The sequence below is a fragment of the Mobula birostris genome, chromosome 19 (assembly GCF_030028105.1).
Source record: "Mobula birostris isolate sMobBir1 chromosome 19, sMobBir1.hap1, whole genome shotgun sequence".
Taxonomy (NCBI): domain Eukaryota; kingdom Metazoa; phylum Chordata; class Chondrichthyes; order Myliobatiformes; family Myliobatidae; genus Mobula; species Mobula birostris.
The window spans coordinates 49609670-49633372 of record NC_092388.1 but is presented as its reverse complement, the minus strand read 5'-3'; the positions used below and the strand labels follow the sequence as shown (position 1 = coordinate 49633372).

Below are 23703 nucleotides of genomic sequence, written 5' to 3'. Positions count from 1 at the left end.
AAAAAAAAAACACCTGAAAGGTAACTTCTGCCAGAGCACATGGGTTGAAACAGGCACAATTGCAACATTTAAGAGGTATTTGGAAGGGTATATAGAGGAGAAAGGGCTTGGAAGATTATAGGCTAAGCACAGATAACTGGGACTAGCAGTGGTCAGCATGGACCATTTAAGTCAAAGGGTCTTTTTCTGTGCTGTATGACTCACTGCCTGCTGAGAGATGATTCACAAGATACAGAAGCAACCCATGTTTCCTGAAGTTTAGCTTTGTCCTTTATTGTCAAAGATGGTATTGCACTTTATTAAGATCCTTATATCCTTATATCCTTGAAGCCAATCTTGTTCCTTTAGTAGACTGTATGAAGTATTTATTTAGTAGATGGAGTCCACTGACATTTTCACTTGTTGGTCGTATTCATGTAGTTAAAATGATGATTTTACCAAAATTTTTATATTTATTTCAGAATATTCCTGTTTTTTTGACTAGGAAGTTTTTTGATCAGATTGATTCTATTATTTTATCTTTTATTTGGAATAGTAAAAGACCAAGAATTAGTAAATGTCACTTACAAAAATTGGAAAAGGATGGAGGTCTTGCTTTGCCTAATCTAAGAATGTATTATTGGGCTGTTAATGTGTGATACATGTCTTTTTGGTTATACTGGGTTGATAAGAGTGATTGGCCAATTTGGGTAGACCCAGAACTGAAAGTTGTAAAACAGTTTTATTAACCTCGTTATTGGGAGCTGCTTTACCTATGCAATTAGTTGAAGTTGCTAATTTAAACCTGTATCCTGTGATTAAGTATTCCTTACAAATTTGGCTCCAGTTCTGCAATTTTTTTAATCTTAAAAAATTTAAACTTTGTAGTTTAATTTATCGAAATTACTTTTTTAAGCCGCCTTTGAGTGATCCAATTTTTTTACTTTGGAAAAATAAAGGTTTTAATTCTTTATTGGATTTATTTAAAGAAGATAGATTGATGTCTTTTGAACAATTACTTGATAAATATTCTCTTTCATACTCACACTTTCTGCAATACCTTCAAGTTAGACATTTTTTACAAAAATATTTTAAGTAATTTTCCTTACATTTTGGAGGCTGACCTGTTAGATACTCTTATGAGTATGAACCCTTTGATCAAGGGTTCTATTGGAAGAATTTATTATTTATTATTACAATGGGATAAGCGTCCTTTATCTAAGATTAAATAGGACTGGGAAAAGGAACTTAATTTGACTTTTATAAAGGAGGATAGGATGCGGATTTTGAAGTTGGTTAACTCTTCTTCAATTTGTGCTAGCCTATTCATTGATTCAATTTAAAATTGTACATCGTTACCATTTGACGAAGGAGAAACTTTCTAAAATCTTTTCTAATGTTGACAGTCACTGTGATAGATGTAAAACTGAGATAGCTGCACTGACACATATGTTTTAGTCTTGTTCTATATTGGAACAGTTCTGGAAGTCGGTTTTTTCAACAATTTCTAAAGCACTTAAAATTAATCTACAACCTAATAAATTAACTATGCTTTTTGGAATAATTCCTCAAAATATTCATGGTATTTCTGTGTCTGACCAACATGTTATTGCATTTGTTACATTGATAGCTAGGAGGGCCATTTTGTTGAAGTGGGAGAATATATCAGCTCCCACTTTGTCACAATGGTTCTCTCAAGTGATGCTATGTCTTAGTTTGGAGAAAATTAGAAGTCAAACCTTTGAACCTTTATTTGATTTTGAGAAAAGATGGGGCTCATTTGCTCACTATTATCATTTGAGCTAATTGATATAATTTTTCTACGATCTAATTGTAAGTGTTTTAGTATATTTTCTTTTCTTGCTGATGGTTTGATGTTTATTTTTAGAAGCTTTTTGTATGACGCATGACTCCGAGGTTGTACACCTAATGGGTTCTTTTTTTTTTCTCACTTTTCTGCTTAGTTGGTTTTTTTTTTGTTATCACAAAATTTTTTTTTCAATCGTTAAGGTAATGTCTTTTTTGAGACATTGAGACATAGATAGATAGATATATTTGTGAACGCAGATCCTTATTTTGCCAGCTTTTGGACTTCAGCAGGGATGCTGTCTGCCTGCTTCGTGTCTGTGTACTCACTGTCATGAACTTCAGTTCTGAATGCAATTTGCTTAATTTTTTCATTGAGGCAGAGATAGATAGATATACTTTATTGATCCCCAGGGAAATTGTGGGTTTTGTTACAGCCACACCAACCAAGAATAGAGCATAAATATAGCAATACAAAAACCACAAACAATCAAACAACAAAATGCAGACTATTGCTAGATAGAAATAAGTCCAGGATCAGCCTATTGGCTCAGGGTGTCTGACCCTCCACGGGAGGAGCTGCAAAGTTCGATGGCCACAGGCAGGAATAACCTCCTGTGACGCCCAGTGTTGTATCTTGGTGGAATATGGCCGGGGTCCATCAGCAATAAGTTCAATATCCGGTCTACAAGCACGTTCCCCGATGGTAATATGACCTGGATTGCACCATCCGTTGTTAACCAGAACTGTATAATATAACAATAAAAAGATTTGAAAAGAAAGATGGTATTGCACAGTGAGTGGAAGATGATAGGAGCCCATGTTAAATGCAAAGCCCATCCTCTTTCGTATGCTTTGGTGAATGAGTCAACAATAATTCAGACATCAGCTTTGAAACACGAGGGAAATTTTTGTGGGCACCCAAATTAGCAGGGGATCTGTTTCATTCCCATTCACTTGATGGAGGAAAAAGGGTTAAGAGGAGTCAGAGGAGTACATGCAGAGTGGTTGGTGCTGTTCTTTATGCTTTGTTTGAGTTGCACCATGGTGAGGATTATGCCCTTATGTGAATTTAAGATTCAAAATAGTTAATTGTCATCCTTCAGTACATTATTGTAAAGTTGGCGCGTGGCCAAGTGGTTACGGGATTGGTCTAGTGATCTGAAGGTCGCTAGTTTGAGCCTCAGCTGAGGCAGCATGTTGTGTCCTTGAGCAAGGCACTTAACCACAAATTGTTTTGCGACGTTACCGGTGCCAAGCTGTATCGGCCCTAGTGCCCTTCCCTTGGACGACATAGGTGGCGTGGAGAGGGGAGACTTGCAGCATGGGTAACTGCCGGTTTTCCATGCAAACTTGCTTAGGTCTGTGCCCTGGAAAACCTTCCAAGGTGCAAATCCATGGTCTCACTAGACTAACGGATGACTGTATAAGTGTAAAGGAGAATGAAATGATTGTTACTCTGGATCTGATGCAGCATAAAAAAAAACATAATAAGCATAAAGAACACAATAAAAACAATAAAAATAAATATAAATAAATCCTGTAAAACACAATGTTATATGCATTAAATGATTGTACATAAAGTGATGCTAGGTGATGTGTGTGTGTGGTGGTCTTGGGGTGGGTTAATTGGTAGAGGTGTTGAGCAGCTTGGCAGCTTAGGGGAAGTAACTGTTTTTGAGTCTAATTGAGTCTGCACTGTGATGGGTGGAATATCTTCTGAGAAGTGGAAAGGAGTAGTAGAGCAAAGGAAAGAATACGTGGCTGAAGGCAAGGAGACCATCTGTATTGGTATTGATTGGTATTGTTGGATTTGCTATCTTTCTTGAAAATCATGATGACTATGACATGTCTGAATCTTCTGAAAGCAGATTTTGTGCATTTGTGAACGTAGATCCTTATTGCCAGCTTTTGGACTTCAGCAGGGGTGCTGTCTGTCTGCTTCGTGTCTGTGTACTCCCTGTCATGAACTTCAGTTCTGAATGCAATTTGCTTAATTTTTTCTGCACATTGGGTGTTTGACAGTCTGTTTTAATGGCTTCTATTGGCTTTCTTTGTTTTGTGGTTGCCTGTATATAGCATACATACTTGAATAATAAATGTACTTTGAACTTTGTCTGTTTCTTTGGTCTTGCTTTTTTAAAATTTATCTTAAGACCTCAGTTTCATTTCTTTGATGGTAGAATGTGGTGGCAATGCTGGACAGAATAGTTTGCTATATGATAGCATCAATGTCGTTTACTTCAAGGATAAAATTGCAGAAATAAGTCTGTAGTCAGGGGAGCAGACAGGAGATTTTGTGGACGTGAGAAGGACACCCGCATGGTTTGTTGCCTCCCGGGTGCCAGGGTCCGGGATGTCTCTGACCGGGTGCACGACTTCCTGATACGAGAGGGAAAGCAACCAGAAGTCGTGATACTTGTTGGGACCAACGACATAGGCAGGAAGAGGGATGAGGTCCTGAAGTTTGAGTTTCGGGAACTAAGCAGAAGGCTGAAGAACAGGACCTCAAATGTGGCGTTCTCAGGATTGCTGCCAGTGCTACGTGACAGTGATGGTAAGAATTGGAGGAGATGGCAGTTGAATGCGTGGCTGAGGAGTTGGTGCAGGGAGCAGGGTTTAGGTTTTTGGATCATTGAGATCTCTTCTGGGGAAGGTGGGACCTGTACAGATTGGATGGGTTGCACCTGAACTCGAGGGGGAGCAATATCCTTGCAGGTAGGTTTGCTGGCATGGTTTGGGAGGGTTTAAACTAATTTGCAAGGGGGATGGGACCCAGAGCGATAGAGCAGTGAAAGAAGTGCATGGAGTAAAGCCAGATCTAACATATAGAGAGGCTGTGAGGAAAGAGAAGCAGAATAAACGGTGTAAAGACAGTAAAGTAGAAGGGCTGAAGTGTGTGTACCTCAATGCAAGAAGCATCAGGAACAAAGGTGATGAACTGAGAGCTTGGATACATACTTGGAATTATGATGTAGTGGCCATTACAGAGACTTGGCTGGCACCAGGGCAGGAATGGATTCTCAATATTCCTGGATTTCAGTGCTTTAAAAGGGATAGAGGGGGCAGAAAAAGGGGAGGAGGGGTGGCATTACTGGTCAGGGATACTATTACAGCTACAGAAAGGGTGGGTAATGTAGCAGGATCCTCTCTTGAGTCAATATGGGTGGAAGTCAGGAACAGGAAGGGAGCAGTTACTCTATTGGGGGTATTCTATAGGCCCCCTGGTAGCAGCAGAGATACAGAGGAGCAGATTGGGAGGCAAATTTTGGAAGGGGTGCAAAAATAACAGGGTTGTTATCATGGGTGACGTTAACTTCCCTAATATTGATTGGCACCTGATTAGTTCCAAGGGTTTAGATGGGGCAGAGTTTGTTAAATATGTCCAGGACAAATTCCTGTCATAGTATGTGGACAGGCCGACTAGGGGGAATGCCATACTGGATCTAGTACTAGGTAATGAACCGGGTCAGGTCACAGATCTCTCAGTGGGTGAGCATCTGGGGGACAGTGACCACCGCTCCCTGGCCTTTAGCCTTATCATGGAAAAGGATAGAATCAGAGAGGACAGGAAAATTTTTAATTGGGGAAGGGCAAATTATGAGGCGATAAGGCTGGAACTTGCGGGTGTGAATTGGGATGATGTTTTTGCAGGGAAATGTACTATGGACATGTGGTTGATGTTTAGAGATCTCTTGCAGGAGGTTAGGGATAAATTTGTCCCGGTGAGGAAGATAAAGAATGGTAGGGTGAAGGAACCATGGATGACAAGTGAGGTGAAAAATCTAGTCAGGTGGAAGAAGGCAGCATACATGAAGTTTAGGAAGCAAGGATCAGATGGGTCTATTAAGGAATATAGGGAAGCAAGAAAGGAGCTTAAGAAGGGGCTGAGAAGAGCAAGAAGGGGGCATGAGAAGGCCTTGGTGAGTAGGGTAAAGGAAAACCTCAAGGCATTCTTCAATTATGTGAAGAAAAAAAGGATGACAGGAGTGAAGGTAGGACCGATTAGAGATAAAGGAGGGAAGATGTGCCTGGAGGCTGTGGAAGTGAGCGAGGCCCTCAATGAATACTAATCTTCGGTATTCACCAATGAGAGGGAACTTGATGACAGTGAGGACAATATGAGTGAGGTTGATGTTCTGGAGCATGTTGATATTAAGGGAGAGGAGGTGTTGGAGTTGTTAAAATACATTAGGATGGATAAGTCCCCGGGGCCTGATGGAATATTCCCCAGGCTGCTCCACGAGGCGAGAGAAGAGATTGCTGAGCCTCTGGCTAGGATCTTCAGGTCCTCGTTGTCCACGGGAATGGTACCGGAGGATTGGAGGTAGGCGAATGTCGTCTCCTTGTTCAAAAAAGGTAGTAGGGATAGTCTGGGTAATTATAGACCAGTGAGCCTAACGTCTGTGGTGGGAAAGCTGTTGGAAAAGATTCTTAGAGAAAGGATCTCTGGGCAGTTAGAGAATCATGGTCTGATCAGGGACAGTCAACATGGCTTTGTGAAGGGCAGGTCGTGTCTAACAAGCCTGATAGAGTTCTTTGAGGAGGTGACCAGGCATATAGATGAAGGTAGTACAGTAGATGTGATCTATATGGATTTTAGTAAGGCATTTGACAAGGTTCCACACGGTAGGCTTATTCAGAAAGTCAGAAGGCATGGGATCCAGGGAAATTTGGCCAGGTGGATTCAGAATTGGCTTGCCTGCAGAAGGCTGAGGGTGGTGGTGGAGGGAGTACATTCAGATTGGAGGATTGTGACTAGTGGTGTCCCACAAGGATCTGTTCTGGGGCCTCTATTTTTCATGATTTTTATTAACGACCTGGATGTGGGGGTAGAAGGGTGGGTTGGCAAGTTTGCAGATGACACAAAGGTTGGTGGTATTGTAGAGGATTGTCAAAGATTGCAGAGAGACATTGATAGGATGCAGAAGTGGACTGAGAAGTGGCAGATGGAGTTCAACCTGGAGAAGTGTGAGATGGTACACTTTGGAAGGACAAACTCCAAGGCAGAGTACAAAGTAAATGGCAGGATACTTGGTAGTGTGGAGAAGCAGAGGGATCTGGGGGTACCTGTCCACAGATCCCTGAAAGTTGCCTCACAGGTGGATAGGGTAGTTAAGAAAGCTTATGGGGTGTTAGCTTTCATAAGTCGAGGGATAGAGTTTAAGAGTGGCGATGTAATGATGCAGCTCTATAAAACTTTGGTTAGGCCACACTTGGAGCACTGTGTCCAGTTCTGGTCGCCTCACTATAGGAAGGATGTGGAAGCATTGGAAAGGGTACAGAGGAGATTTACCAGGATGCTGCCTGGTTTAGAGAGTATGCATTATGATCAGAGATTAAGGGAGCTAGGGCTTTACTCTTTGGAGAGAAGGAGGATGAGAAGAGACATGATAGAGGTGTACAAGATAATAAGAGGAATAGATAGAGTGGATAGCCAGCGCCTCTTCCGCAGGGCACCACTGCTCAGCACAAGAGGACATGGCTTTAAGGTAAGGGGTGGGAAGTTCAAGGGGGATATTAGAGGAAGGTTTTTTTTTACTCAGAGAGTGGTTGTTGCGTGAAATGCACTGCCTGAGTCAGTGGTGGAGGCAGATACACTGGTGAAGTTTAAGAGACTACTAGACAGGTATATGGAGGAATTTAAGGTGGGGGCTTATATGGGAGGCAGGGTTTGAGGGTCGGCACAACATTGTGGGCCGAAGGGCCTGTACTGTGCTGTACTATTCTATGTTCTATCTTCTAAATAGCTTAGGTTTTGGAAGAAAAATTGATGTCCTTGTAATTATAGCATTTTTCAATCCAGGTTTCCCCCGCCATCTGAAGGTAGAGCATTCCTCTGAAATGGTTCATAAGCCGGAATGTTGTAAAGTGAAGAAGCAATTACCATTTATTTATATGGGAAAAATTTGTGGGCGTTCGCAGACCGAAAAAATAACCTACCAAATCATGCCAAATATCACACAAAACCTAAAATAACACAGTAACATATAGTAAAAGCAGGAATGATATGATAAATGCACAGCCTATATAAAGTAGAAATTCTTTTCTGCAATCATGGCTGCGCTGTCCACCGTAGCGAAAACTTCATGCAAGCACAAATGCTCTCAGAAGAAACACTCTCTCCAGTAACCTTTAAGCTATGAAGCTGCCAAATCATACCAAATAACACATAAAAATACACAGCCTATATTAAGTAGAAATAATGTATGTACAGTGTAGTATCACTTACTGGAATCAGGAAGACAGCGAACACACATGATGGTGTGTTAGGACACTGGGGTGTCATCTCACCGTCGTCTGTTTCCATCAGGGCAGGCAGGTCATCTTCTTCTATGTTGCCTGCCTCGATGTCGAAGGTTGATGTTCGTCGTCTGCTGTGGCTAATGTGGAAGGCTTGAAAAACGACAGTATGCTTGACTGCTTACCCTCGCGCATTTTTCTATCATACAGTTCTTTGTAAGCACTCAAACCATCCTACAGTTCTTTGTAAGCACTCAAACCATCCTGCAAATATGCCCTAAATCTACGTACCCTTTCAAAATTAAAGTTGCACTTTTCTGCAATCATTGCAGCGTTGTCAATTGCAGCGAAAATCTCATGCAGTTGGTCAGTTCGCTACTGCATTCGGTTTCGATTGTTATCCTTTCCTCTTCCAATTGCGTCAGCTCTTCATCTATCAGTTCTTGGTCATGGGATGCCAAAACTTCTTCAACATCATCTTGGTCAACTTCCACAAGCCAAACTCACTTTGTCTTTACTTCGTTCACCACGATTGAAATGCTTAACTATGTCTAGTTTTACGCTAAGTGTAACACCCTTACGAGCTCTTTTAGGCTTCTCCGATACCTTAGAACTCGTCTTGCTGACCGATACTCAAAATAAATCGACATAAAGCACAGATGCTCACAGGCACGTGTTTATGCAATGCCGGGTAGAATGCAGTTCCGGGGGAGGAGCTTGGCTGCTTGGGGCTCATGCTATCTTTTTTCACATGCTGCCTTTTTTCGTAACAGTGAAAACACCTTCTGTTAGCGAAAACAGATAACTAATGTAGGTCTTTTGTAACAGCGAGATGTCGTAAAGCGAACGTTCGAAAAACAGGGGACACCTGTAGTTCAAAAGGTTTCAATAGGTAAATTTAATGTCAGAGAAATATATACAACATACGTTTTTAAATTCTATATATCAAAGAGCTTTATGATGTCACTAATTGAAGTAGTATTTCAAGTTGCTATAAACAAGATCTATTTGTGTGGTGCTAAAAGGGTTGTTTTAGTAAAAAAGGATCTGCTGCTTTCCCAGCTTATATGATGAATAAACTCTCTTTGGGCTTCCAACCAGGTACAGGACTCATTTCTACTAACGTCTTGATGACAAGCCCTGCCATCTTCATCGGGGATGATGTGTGGTATGTATACCCATGTCGTCCATCCCTCCTGTATGGTTAGTTGTCATCCAATTAGGTTTCCGCTGTCTCACCTTGTTCACAATCGAATTCCATAAAAGGGCCAACAGAAAAACCAGGAAACAACGAGGAGGAGCCCATTGCAATCACCTGTCTTTCGTATATTTCCACAGTTTCTCGAAGGATCACCAGGATCCTGAAGAAATACCGCATTAATAGCATCCACAAACCTGTAAGGCAGCTCAAATTGCAGCTTATGTGGGTCAAAGATGACATGGAACATAGGACCGCTGGTGTTTACTGTTGTTGCGTGAATGAAATTGCTGGAGAAAATTACTGGTAGATACAAAGCAGCTTCTTTATTTGACAGAACAAGGTACAGCAGGCATCATACAGAGATGCTTTTGATGGAAATGTCTGCTGGCCCAATGTGGGGCTCGATATTTATGTGCTAACCACAAAGGACAATTCCATATTTACAAAGTATAGACAATGCTTTCTTTTGAAACTACATACAAACTTCACATCTTCTGATTTGCATCCATCCCACAGATGCCAGCATCATCTGGACTGGGATCCACAGCTTTTAGGAATGCATTGTTCCAAGTTAAATCCACAATTTAATTTCAAGGAACAGAAGACTGATAGCCAAAGCCATTTGCTAAATGTAAATGACCTAAACCCAAAAATCAGCCTAATAGTCCCTCCTTTTGGCCCTCCTGGACAAAAATAAATTTGTACCAGGAAGGGCCAACCTAGGAAGATCTACTCAAACAGGGCAGCAAAAACACCCTGCCTCGAAATTTCTCCCTCCTCCCCAATTTTGTGTGCCTTGATACCTACCCTAGCATTCCATAATTGCTACCTACCAAATGTTAAGCAGAGAGATTGTTCCAGAAATTTGAACGTCTTTAGAAATGCGGCTTCTTTCATGTGCCTGTCAGCTGTTTTCTCTGCAGGCCGATTGCAGCTTAATCACATTCGTTGTCTTCACCCCTTCATTCTCTGGTCGCTGAAACTCTTTCTTTCCAGGAGTAGCCACAGGCCCTCTCATCAATGTACAGGAAGGGGATGGGGTGGTCTCTACGTCATTGTCTGCAAGGACCTCTCCCCGATGGCAACCCCTTCCAGTTGATCACTGGCCCGACTGCTGAGAGGGCCCAGTTCCTCATTCAGACTGGGGGTGACTCCCTTCAGATGCTATGTGCAGTCTGAAATGTCATCGAAGTTGTGGAACTTGCTGTTTCTGCTTTAACTTAAAAATCCCTCCCATCTATATTCCAATATCTTTTCTATGCTATTAAACTAATCATCTACATTCAGCAACCAGCCTTCATTACAGAGTACCATCATCATCACACTTTAACATGCTATTCACGGTTTTCCATCACGCTCTCTGTGTCTTCTGCCACACTCTCAGAGTCTTCTGCCTTTGCATTTACTCCGGGTATGTTTTCATCAGCTGTGGTGAGATCTGGTATGGCTGGCTGGTGTTCCTCTCTTAGGTTCTCTGTAATTACATGGTTACTGGGTACACTTGATTCCCCCGCTCTTGTCAGTGGGAGCAACAAGAGGGTAAGTTTTATACTTTAGCCTGAGTCCAGTGTTTCCACTGGCTGCCTCACCGAGTCTGTACACAGACACACGTACCATTGGTTAAGAGTACCACCTGTGGTCCTATTCACCTGGGGGCAAACCCTGACCTTTCCAGTAGCACCCTCACCATGACTTGGTCGCCGGGCTGTGGAAGGACTATCTCCTTTCCCTCTGGCTGTCTCTGATCAGTGATGTGCTGCTGTTGTTTCGTTCGGCCCTTCAATACTTTAAGTTAGTTACAAAGGTCTTTCACATACAGATGTCCCCCACTTTTCGAACGTTTGCTTTACAAAATCTCACTGTTACGAAAGACCTACATTAGTTACCTGTTTTCGCTAACAGAAGGTGTTTTCACTGTTACGAAAAAAAGCAGCGCGCTAAAAAAACAGCACGCGATTAAAGGCAGTGCGCGAAAAAAACAGCAGTGTGTGCCCCGAGCAGCCGCTTTCCCCCGGATTTGGAACGGCATTCTAGCCGGCATTGCTTAAACACGTGCCTGTGAGCAGCCGTTAGCAAGATGAGTTCTAAGATGAGTTCAAAAGCCTGAAAGAGCTCGTAAGGGTGTTACACTTAGGGTAAAACTAGACATAATTAAGCGTTTCGATCATGGTGAACAAGGAAGGACAAAGTGCGTTTGGCTTGTGGAAGTTGACGAAGATGATGTTGAAGAGGTTTGGCATCCCATGACTGAGAACTGATAGATGAAGAGCTGATGCAATTGGAAGAGGAAAGGATAACAATCGAAACTGAATGCAGTAGCGAACGGACCAAAAATAAAGTTGTCCAGGAACTGAACATGAAGCAACTGCATGAGATTTTCGCTGCAGTGATAAAGTGCGACTTTAATTTTGAAAGGGTACGTCGGTTTAAGGCATATTTGCAGGATGGTTTGAGTCCTTACAAAGAACTGTATGATCTAATAATGCACGAGGCTAAGCAGTCAAGCAAGCCTTCCACATCAGCCACAGCAGATGACGAACCTCGACCTTTGACATCGAGGCAGACAGACGTAGAAGAAGATGACCTGCCTGCCTGCCCTGATGGAAACAGACGACACCTCAATGTCCCACCACCCCAACCCCCGGGCCGTGAACAGATACCGATCCGCGAAGAATGTAGCGGTAGCTGGTAGGCACCCAGCACATCTTTAAGAAAAGAAGCAGAAATAAACAAGCTAATTAATTAGGTGCCACTGAGCACGTAAATGTCGGCCCAGATCAGAGGCGGGGCCACTGCACCACCCCAGCCTCCGACGACTCAGCCTAACACACCATCATCAGTGTGCTCGGCACTGTCTCAATTCTGGTAAGTGATACTACACTGTTCATACATTATTTCTACTTTATATAGGCTGTGTATTTTTAGGTGTTACTTGGTATGATTTGGTAGCTTCATAGCTTAAAGGTTACTGGAGAAAGTGTTTTTGCCGACGGCGCTTGCGTGAGATTTTTGCTACGGAGAACAGTGCGGCAATGATAGTGGAAAGGTATTTCTACTTTATATAGGCTGTGTATTCATCATATCATTCCTGCTTTTACTATATGTTAGTGTTATTTTAGGTTTTATATGTTATTTGACATGATTTGGCAGGTTATTTTTGGGTTTGCGAACGCTCTGCCTTCGAATGATGGGGGAAACCTGTATTGTGTCATTCTATCCCTGTAAGCCCCAGGCTCCCCACAACCCATAATTACCCTTTAAGGGAGTCACATTGCTTGCCCAATCAATAATTCGTAGGGGCTGAGACCCAACATGCGGTTCGGGGTTGCGCGCAATCTCATCAGGATTCCTGGTAATACTTTAGAAGTTTGTGAAGATTCAGCATGTCATCTAAAATTTGACACTTTAGATGTGTGGTGGAAACTATATTGATTCGTTGCATCAGGGCCTGGTATAGAAACACCAATGCCCTTGAACAGAAAAGCCTACCAAAAGTAGTGGATACAGCTCACTTCATTATGGGTAAAGCCCCTACCCACCTTTGAGCATATCTACACGGGCACTTTATGCAGGAAAGCAGCATCCATCATCAGAGACCCCCAACATTCAGACCCTGCTCTTTCTTGCTGCTGCCATCAGAAATGAGGTATCAGAAGTCTTAGGCACACATATATATAGCAAGGTGCTTATGACTTTTGCACAATGCTGTATATTGGTTAAAGTAGGAAGGTGGTTGGAAAACACAAATATGACTTCTTAGCTTTGTGTTAGCTCAGTAGTATTAACTGTTATTTGGTAATTAGAAATACATAATAGAGAGTACTGGGCAAAGGTCTTGCACCCTAGATACATACATAAAAACACACACGCACCCCCCCACCCCCACCTCCAGGCCTTTTGCACAGTTATGTACAGGAGCATCAGGACCCACATCACCAGGTTCAGCAACATTTATTACCCCTCAACCATCAAGATCTTGAACCATAGGGGATAACTTTACTCACCCCAACACTGAATTGTTCCCACAACTTGTGGGCTGACTTTCAAGAACTCTTCATCTCATTTCCTCAATATTTATTGCTTATTTTTAAATTATTCTTATTTTGTTTGCTTTTTTGTTTTTTTTTTGTATTTACTGTGAATGTCCACAAGAAAATAAATCTCAGTTTTGTATATGATGATGTACATATACTTTGATAATAAATATACTTTAAATACTTTGAATAATGTCAGAATTTCTTAAGAAAGCAGCAACTATTACTAAATAGTTTAATTTCACAGGATTGTTCTCAACTAAATTTGCCCTTGTTGTGGAAGGATTTGCATCAGACTGCTCCACTAATGAAAATTGATTGTTTTCATATGAAAGGAATCATTTAAGACTGTAGGATGTTTAGTTTTTCTTTTGTCTGTGAATGATGCATATTCTGTGCCACAAGCCATATGGTCTGTATTGTTTTTCAAAAAGGCAGTTTCAGCATGCCTGTGTTCTGAATTGCAGGGGAAGAAGGTAAATACTATGAATGTGGAAAGAAATGCATGGTGTGATTTTGTCACTAATGTTAGATAATTAATGTTATGAGTGCAGCAGTCATCAATTTTTAGAGGAGGCCATTCCACGTTGAAGGTAGATTTAAAAAAAGTAATTACGACAATTATTCTTTCGCAAGATTTTATCAGAAGCAGGTGGTGATTTTGTCAAAGTGTATTTAAACAGTGTCCAATTATAACAGTCCACATGGTATTCTTTTAATCATTTACAAGATGTGAGCATCTTTGGCAAGGTCACCAATTTTCATCTGTTCCAAAATGATGGATGAAACGGAGAATGTAACATTCATAAATGGAGCAGAAAACTGCAAAAGCTATCAGTTGGAAAGAAAAAGAGTACTGTAAATACTTAGAAAATCGAGCAGCACTTATAGGGGCAGAAACAAGGCCACTGTTTCAGATGAAAGACTCATTGTCGGAACTGGTAAATAGAGAAAACCAGTGTGTTCTAAGTTGTAGGCAAGTGGAGAGAGTGGGTCGGGTGCAGACCAAAGTTGTCTAGGTAGCAGAACATCAGAAGAGAAAGAAATCAACAAATTAGAACAGAAAGAGAGTGCTGTGTATATGGGGGCGGGGGGGGGAACAGAGAAAAGAAAGGTGCTGGTTACTTGATATTGTTTACACGTAGAGTCATAGAATACAGCTACACAGGCATAGACCCTGCAGCCCATTTAGGCCATGCTGAACTGTTATTCTACCAAGGCCCCTCAACCTGCAGCTGGATAGCCCTCCATACCCTTCTCATCCATGTACTTATCCAAACTTCTCATAAATGTTACAATCCAACCCTCATCCACTACTTCGAGTGGCAGCTCATTCAACATTCTCACCACCCTCTGACTGAAGAAATTCCCCCTCGTATTCCCCTTAAATATTTCACCTTTCACCTTTAGCCTAATACCTCTAGTTTTGTCTCACCCAACCTCTGGAAAAAGACTGCTTGCATTTCCCCTATCTATACCGCTCATAATTTTGTATAGGCATCCGTTAAGTCTCATGAGACCATAGATTTGCGCCTTGGAAGGTTTCCAGGGCGCAGACCTGGGCAGCGTTGTATGGAAGTCCAGCAGTTGCCCATGCTGCAAGTCTCTCCTCTCCACGCCACCGATGTTGTCCAACGGAAGGGCATTAGGACCCATACAGCTTGGCACCGGTGTCATCGCAGAGCAATGTGTGGTTAAGTGCCTTACTCAAGGAAACACATGCTGCCTCAGCCAAGGCTTGAACTAGTGATCTTCAAATCACTAGACGAACGCCTTAACCACTTGGCCATGAGCCAACACCATAATTTTGTATACCTCTACCAAATCTCTCCTCATTCTCCTACACTCCAGGGAATAAAGTCCTCAGGTATTCAACCTTCCCCTGTATCTCAGGCCTGCAAGTCCTGGCAGCATCCCTGTAACTTTTCTCTGTACTCCTTCAATTCTATTGATATCTTTCCTGTAGGTAGGTGACCAGAACTGCATAGCACTCCAAATTAGGCCTCATAAATGTCTTAGACAACTTCAGCATAACATCCTAACTACTGTACTGAATGCTTTGATTTATTTAGGCCAATGTGCTAAAGCTCTTTTTACAACCCTGTCCATCTGTGACACCATTTTCAAGAAATTATGAATCCTCCTGTTCTACCACATTCCTCAGTGCCCTACTGCTCACTTTGTAGGTCCTATCTGGTTTGTTCTTCTAAATTGCAACATGTCACACGTCTGCATTAAGTTCCACCTGCCATTCTTCCAGCTGGTCCAGGCCCCGCTGCAAGGTTTGATAGCCTTCCTCACTGTCCATTATGCCCCCAGTCTTGGTGTCATCCGCATTATCATATAGATGACAAAAAGCAATGAATCCAGCATCTATCCCTATGGCACATCTCTAGTCACAGGCCTCCAGTCAGAGAGGCAACCATCTACCATCACTCTCTGGCTCCTCCCTTGCTGGTGTATAAGAGTATGAGAGGCATTATGATTTTCGAAGTAGTAGTAGAAGCTGATAACATGTAATGGAGACATTTATAAGATTCTTAAGATAGATGGATGTAAGGACCCAACAGAGGGTTATGGACTTTCTAGCATCGTGGGCTGAGGGACCCATACTGTGCTGTACTGTTATATATGTTCCATAACTCTGCTGCTCACGTATCTTTCTGGAGGGAAATAGAAAGGTCTCACCCTGAAATGTTGGCTATCCTTTTCCCTCCATAGACACTGCCTAACCTGTTGTGCTTCTGGTTTGAATTCCCCACTGTTATCCAGTATCTTAGAAGGGTGCACTTCATCATGGTAGTGAATTGAATTGACTTTATTACATACATGAGGAGTAAAAACCTTTATACCTCTGTCTAAATGTGCAATGTCCAATTTATAGTAATTTATAATAAATAGTATGTACAACACGATAGTCAGTATAACATAGAAATACAGTTCTGTCAGCATGAATTACGCAATCTGATGGCCTGGTGGAAGAAGCTGTCCCGAAGCCTGTTGGTCCTGGCTTTTATCCTGCAGTACCGTTTCCTGGATGGTAGCAGTTGAAACAGTTTGCGGTTGGGATGACTCAGGTCCCCAATGACCCTTTGGGCCCTTTTTACACACCTCTCTAATGCTAGTGAATGAAACAGTTACTGAAATGGAATTCCAGACATTGGGTGTGAGCCCTCCCAATTGAGACACCGTGTGGACATGAGCTTTGTGGTTCAATTTAAATCAGATGCAATGGAATAAAATGAAGGTACCAGAGCCACTGGATTTTCAGGCAAATAATTTGCTTAAAAAATGCGAAGAATGGAAGGAAGAGTTCAAATTGCAATGAGTTTGCAGTGGTAGATAAACCAGACTTGCTCATTGCATTCAAGATTGTTTGTGGAATCTGTGACTCCAGCCTGAGGGAGCACCTGCAATGTGAGGCAGAACTAATCCCTGCAAAGTGCACATGGACATCTAAATCTGGAGATGCCTAGAACCAGAAATGTTTGGTTAACAGCACGCATGGCAAAACAGCAAACCAAAACAAAGTATGGTCAAAGCAGTATTGGTATTATAGATATTGCTGATTGCAAAATAAAAGTTCTAATGGAGGGAGGGTACCCAATGTAAATTTCCACAAACAGTGCAAGGTAAAGAGGAAGTGGGATATTTGTGGAGAGGACAGGATGAGAAGGTCAACCTGAGAATGCGAGTAGAAAACAACAGAAAAGTCTCACAGAATAGAAAAGATTCAAAGCGCCAACGTGCTGCACTTCTTTCTATTTACAGGTTCTTTTATTATTAAATCATATTCTGTTCGATAGAGATATTATACAGTGATAAGTATATTGCAGCAGGAAATCAAAATTCCGAAGTGCAGGGTGAATAATTATTTTCTTAAGTATGATATGTGCATATCTTTAAGGCACCTCTTGTGTTTGCAGCAGCAACATTTTCCAATTACAGTTATTGTACACAAGTTTTATGAGGTACCCACGTGCAAATTCCCATGTTACAACAACCCAAACTGCAGTGGAATTAAAAATCAATGAGAAGTAATTAGAATCCAGTGCTATGGAGAAAACCCTCCATTCCGCGACAAAAAGTTTCAACTTTGATTTTAGTGGCTCGTTGGCCTGAAACACTTGATTTGGCTTTCTTTGTAAAAGTAATCTATTCTTGAATACAATGCCTATTTTGTGAGTTGTGTAGCTTGCAATACTCTTATTTTTATTATACCTGTTGATGCTGAGCTCACCATAAATTATCATACCACAGGAAGCACCTCTGGGCACCAGGCAGTTTTCAACTGGTTTGATTGACACTGGAAATAGGTGCTTTTCTTAGTTCAGAAGATAATTAAGTTCTGTCACAAAAGTTTGTTTTTCTTAGTGATATTTTGCATATGTGACTCAGTACCACTGGCAGGAGATGTAAATTTGGGATTAAACGAAGGACTGTAATTCAAGTCCTTAAATTGCTTCAATAGCTGTTAACCATAGTTGTTGAATGTCTGGGGTATCATGGAGACAACCGAATTGTGTATGAAAAATGCTCTGTTTGAGTTTCCTGAAAGCATGTTTATTATTAGATGCTGCATTTCAAAACAGTTGCAAATTACTATTCCATCGCTGAAACTAATTTAGAGTGGTCTAATTTATGTTGTTAATTTAAAAACTCAGTTGTAAATGATGAATTATAATCTGTTGAAATTGCAAGTCTTGTCTAAAGCACAATGTCATTCATAATAATCAGTAAAAATGAATGACTTAATAATATGATTCTCATGATATAACAACCAATTCATTAATAAAAATAGCTTCATGCATTGGAACCATAGTGTCATGAGGATTATCTACTTACCATTGTTAGATCCGGTTGTTTAATTCTTAGATTAGACTGTTTGATTGTTATTTTCTTTGCAGTTTAACAATGAAATATCTACTCGTCTTTTATGTAATTACTTATATGTAAGTAACTGCTTACTATGCTTCCTTGTGGTCACAATATGTATATGCAAATTCACTGTGTTCCCCCAGTGATATTATGATTATGGAAGCATGTCTTGGTACTGCTTTATTTGGTTAACTCTTACCTACAAATTTGGGTATAAAAATAACTGCTTCATTCTGGGTGCCATCTGGATGCCTCGAGTGTCACGCTAACTTCACTAACATTCAACCTTATTCAAAGTACATTAAAAATTAACAATGCTAAAATTAAAACAATAGAAAACAGTTTAAAGTATATATTTATAGCAATTCAGTTGAATTAAAACTGTCTTTGGGCTTTGATCTGAAGTTACAGGTTTCCCCCGCCATCCAAAGGTAGAGCGTTCCTATGAAATGGTTCGTGAGCTGAAATGTCGTAAAGCGAAGAAGCAATGACCATTTACTTATATGGGAAAATTTTGTGAGCGTCTGCAGACCCAGAAATAACCTACCAAATCATGCCAAATAACACACAAAACCTAAAATAACAGTAACATATAGTAAAAGCAGGAATGATATGATAAATACACAGCCTATATAATGTAGAAATACTTTTCCACAATCATTACTGCACTGTTCTCCGTAGCGAAAATCTCACGCAAGCGCCGTCGGCAGAAACACGGCGCAAGCGCTCTCCAGTAACCTTTAAGCTATGAAGCTGCCAAATCATACCAAATAACACGTAAAAATACACAGCCTATATAAAGTAGAAATAATGTATGTACAGTGTAGTATCACTTACCGGAATCGGCACAGCGCCGAGCACACTGACGATGGTGTGTGTTCGGCTGAGTCGTCGCAGGTTGGGGTGGTGCAGTGGCCACCACCCTCCGGGCCACCAACCAATACTGATCCGTGAAGTATGCAGGGGTGCAGCGGTAGCCGGGAGGCACACAGCACATCTTTAAGAAAAAAGCCAAAACAAACATGCTAATTAATTAGGTGCCGCCCGGCACGTAATTGTTGGCCCAGATCAGTGCTGATTTCCGATTGCGTTGTCTCTGATCTGGGCCGACAATTACATGTCGAGCGGCACCTAATTAATTAGCATGTTTATTTCGGCTTTTTTCTTAAAGATATGCTGTGTGCCTCCTGGCTACTGCTGCATTCTCCACTAATAGGTATCTGTCAGTGGCCTGGGGGTTGGGGTGGTGGGACACTGGGGTGTCATCTCATCGTCTGTTTCCATTAGAGTAGGCAGCTCATCTTCTCCTGTGACTGCCTGCCTCGATGTCGAAGATCGAGGTTGGTCGTCTGCTGTGGCTGATGTGGAAGGCTTGCTTTGACTGCTGAGCCTCGTGCATCTTTCTATCATGCAGTTCTTTGTAAGGACTCAAACCATCTTGCAAATATCCCCTAAACCTACGTACCCTTTCAAAATTAAAATTGTACTTTATCATTGCAGCAAAAATCTCACGCAGTTGCTTCACGTTCAGTTTGCTATTGCATTCGGTTTCGATTGTTATCCTCTGTTCTTCCAGTTGCATCAGCTCTTCATCTATCAGATCTTGGTCATGGGATGCCTAAACCTCTTCAACATGTTCATCAGCTTCCACAAGCCAAACTCACTTTGTCCGTACTTCATTCACCACGATCGAAACGCTTAATTATGTCTAGTTTTACGCTAAGTGTAACATCCTTATGAGCTGTTTTAGGTTTTTCTGATACCATAGTACTCATCTTGCAAACGACTGCTCACAGGCATGTGCTTAAGCAATGCCGGCAAGAATGCAGTTCCGAATCCGGGGGAGAGCAGCTGCTCGCTGCTCGCGGCGCGCGCTGCCTTTTATCACGCGATGCTTTTTTTTCATAACAATTAAAACACATAATGAAAGCGAAAACAGGGTACTAATGTAGGTCTTTCGTAACAGTGAGGTTTCGTAAAGTGAATGTTCGAAAAATGGAGGACACCTGTATTTCTAATCATTGAAGTGAATGGCCTGTCAGTATGTGACTGTACAATATACAGATTTCCCAGTGTAAGAGCTGTGAAGTGTACAGATGTTTGCACTGCTCTGCTGGACTGGTGCTGTACAGTTGTACCAAGATCACTGATAAACTGAGCAGATATGTCAGGGCTTTTGCTCAGCAATAATGATATTTCAATCATGTAGTAAAACAACAGGTTTGAGCAGAGCAGTTGATATTTAACCCAAGCCAATGTATTTGCAGGTCACGTCCAGGCAATGAACGGATTCCATATTTACCAACATCCCAAAATTGATTTTATCCATAAGTTGGCAAAAATACAGAAATCACTTGATACAGGAGCTCATTAGTATGTAGGACTGTCCATGTTTGGGCATTAGTAACCCAAGGACGGCCTATATCCCTAATGGGCCTAAAGACACTATCCGAGCTCGAGATCATTTATGAATCATGCTGGAATTAGAAGAGTGGAGCAGTAAATAGTCACAGTGCAATTAGAAGCGTAAATTATTTTTTATGTTGCATTATTTTGTTACTTGTCATTACAGTTTAACTTCATACCAATTCAGCTTCAACCTCTCATTGAAATATTCGCAGTCAGTGCAGCAGCAAGGGGGGCATTGAATATTCAATAACTTTTGGAAATGTGAAAAAGTAAGGAGTTACTTTTCAATATTTTGTTTGAAGGTTTTAAAATTATTTTTGAAGTATTAAAAATTTTCTTCATTTTTCTGAAAACATATTTCTATTTTTTTAAATATTTACTTCAGTTCTGAGCTCAGTATTTTCGGCAGCTGAGCAGACTTTCCAAGGTGTTTGGCAGGTAGTCATGTCTGAAGTCTAGCCACAGCACTGGACATGGGGATGCTCTGGGTCAGTGATCATTTGGATTCTGCTTTCAGTGATTCTTCTGTCTGTCAGCTCATTGTTGTGGAATGTGGCTTTGGATAGATCTTAAAGCAGAGGGAGAAGCAACAATGAATAATTTCCAGAATGTTTTCTATAACGGAGGACCTTTATAAATCACTCAACGAGCATCCAAAGCTGCAAAAGCAAAGGTGGGGAAGGTGAAGATAAAGCAGCCTTGGTACAAATATCTATTTGCAACAAAGTAATTGTACCCTGTTTGAAAACTGGTCAGATCAGGGCTCTGTTAAACAAAATATTCGTGAGGTGTTTTGCCAGCCATGCTGTTTCCATGGTTGAGAATTGCTTGTTGTGCAGAATATGCTTGTTCTGTGCGATTTTCCATGTTCTTGAAAATTTATGAACAATTGTACAGTCTTAAAATAGAGTAATTACCAGGTAACTTACCCAAATGGTTGTGCAGCTAAAAAACTGTCTGCACATCTGCTGTGTACCTTACAGAGATAGAGGGTTATTTGCTTTGATCTGATTATAGATGCCTTACTGTTATTCATATCAATTAAAAATTGAATAACAATCATGTAGCTGTTCTCCCTGTACTAAATAACACGTGCTGATGCCATATTTATTAATGTTCTCAAGCAATCTGGGTATGTGCTCAAAAAGGAATGACAATCATTCAACAGATTTTTTTTGAAATTCAGTGTTCAGAAGTCATAATGCCATTTGACATATTATAATGACATATTTCCACAATCAGATAAAAAATAAATCTGGTGATTTTTTTCTAATCCATATTGTTTACTTATTTGTCAGGAGTCAACTAAGGGTATGATGAGGGAATTATAATACACTATAAATGATTTTTTTTAAACAAGTGAGCATTGTAAAAATATAGTGGATGTTTAATTCTTAATTTCGAATCAAAACAGGTGTTGTGTGAGAATTTATTTAACTTGTTTTTCACAGTGTATTTTTTTCTGAATATGAAAATTGTCTTTTCAAATTGAAATTTCTGACTTAAGTAATTCAGTGCATTTTGTTTTGAAGGTCACTCTGTGAGACTGCTGGGTCAGAAAAAGGAAAAGGGAAAGCGGTTGGGGGGAGCTCGACTGGATTTGCCAAAGATTAGGAAAAATCCTTTGATAGAAATCATCTCCATCAACACTGGGTAAGCTTTAAAATATACTAATAAAATATTTAGCAGTACTTATGAATGCAATTTATTCCTAGTGCTCTAGATTTTTAATTGAAAGAGATTGTTAAATTCATACGATGTCCAAAAATACACCATGGGGTTTATGCCATTTGCTTTCCCTTGTGTTTTCAGTCAATTAGGTGCTGCATTAGTTTTTATCTATATGATATGACATTATGAGAAGCAGAGATCTTTGTGCTTGTGGAGATTATTTGCACAATAGTTATGTGATCAGCCTTTCCTTTTTTGTTAACCAACCATGTGAAGGTTAAACTTTTCAGGCAAACCTATGCCACAACTTTGTGTATGTGATCTCATAAGGGTTGGTTAACAAATGGTAATTCAAAAATACGAGCAGATCACAGTCAATGTGTCTTTGTGTCATTACTTGAGGATTTCTGCATTTCTCCCTTTAGTATTAATAGTTCTGTATCTTCAGTCCACAAAATGAATCTGAGTTTGAGATTGATACATATATATATTGTGTTTTGTCTGAATTGCTGCCCAAGGGCCCCATGCAAATCTGCAGCTGCTGTTACCTGCAGTGATACCAGCAGAAGCCTTTGTACGAGAGGTCTCTACTTGTGAGGGAGAGCAGTCAGTAAGTAGAGACCAGGCCTCAGATGGTGCTCAGTCGGGAGCCCATGAGAGATGAGAAGTACTGACATTAGAGATGCAACTTCACTGCTAAATGCAAAATTGAAAATTGGAGACTGATTAAAGTCATAGAATCATACAGCATAGAAACAGATCTTACAACCTAACTGATCTGTGCTGGCCAAGGTACCATCTAAACCTGTCCCGTTTGCCTTTATTTGGTCCATGTTCCTCCACACCTTTTCTATCCATGTCCCTGTGTTAAGTGTTGTTCATGGACCTGCTTCAGCGTAATATTTTAGAATTGACCAAGGGGAAAATGCTTCTCCTTTGTAAGTAATATAATTTGACATTCTTATTATATTCAAATCCTGCTTAGTGCTTATCCTCGCATCTGCACCTTTACCAGTGGTTTGGTGTGGGTCAGTAGACTCCTCTGACTCCAGCTACTTGTAACACACCCAGTTCCTCCTGTCTCATCATAACTGGCTTGGTTAGGATGATAGGTAAGCCCACACTATAAAGGTAGTTTTGTTAAAAGATATAAATGAAGAGCCAGATTGGCAGGTCTGTAAACTTTTATTTTCAGTTGCTGGATGGTGAAGGTCAAGGTCAAGGTTGGGGAAATGACTGGGGGTAAAGAGAGAAGCGGTTAGAGTAAGTAGGCAGGATGAGAGGATGTAAAACCATTCATTCTGCTGATGTGTTGTCTCTCACCCAATCTCTGATTGTCCCCTCTAATCCTCCCTCAAATACCATTTCTCTGTTTCCCTTGTCCGCACCCCCTCTCTCTCCACACTACCTCATTCATTCCCTGCTCACTGCCTTCTTTCCTAATTCCTTGTATCTCCTCTTTCCTTAATCCTTGCTGTCCCA

At 41.0% G+C, this 23703-nt stretch overlaps 1 protein-coding gene across 2 annotated transcripts in view; it reads left to right on the top strand.

The window, feature by feature from the left end:
* Positions 1-23703, top strand: part of cdkal1 (CDK5 regulatory subunit associated protein 1-like 1) — a 524935-nt gene that overhangs the window by 124407 nt on the left and 376825 nt on the right. For both annotated transcript variants that reach the window (XM_072283563.1, XM_072283562.1), the window contains exon 7: positions 22083-22203. In XM_072283563.1, coding sequence (XP_072139664.1) covers positions 22083-22203 — 121 coding nt within the window. The remainder of the gene's footprint in view (positions 1-22082; positions 22204-23703) is intronic.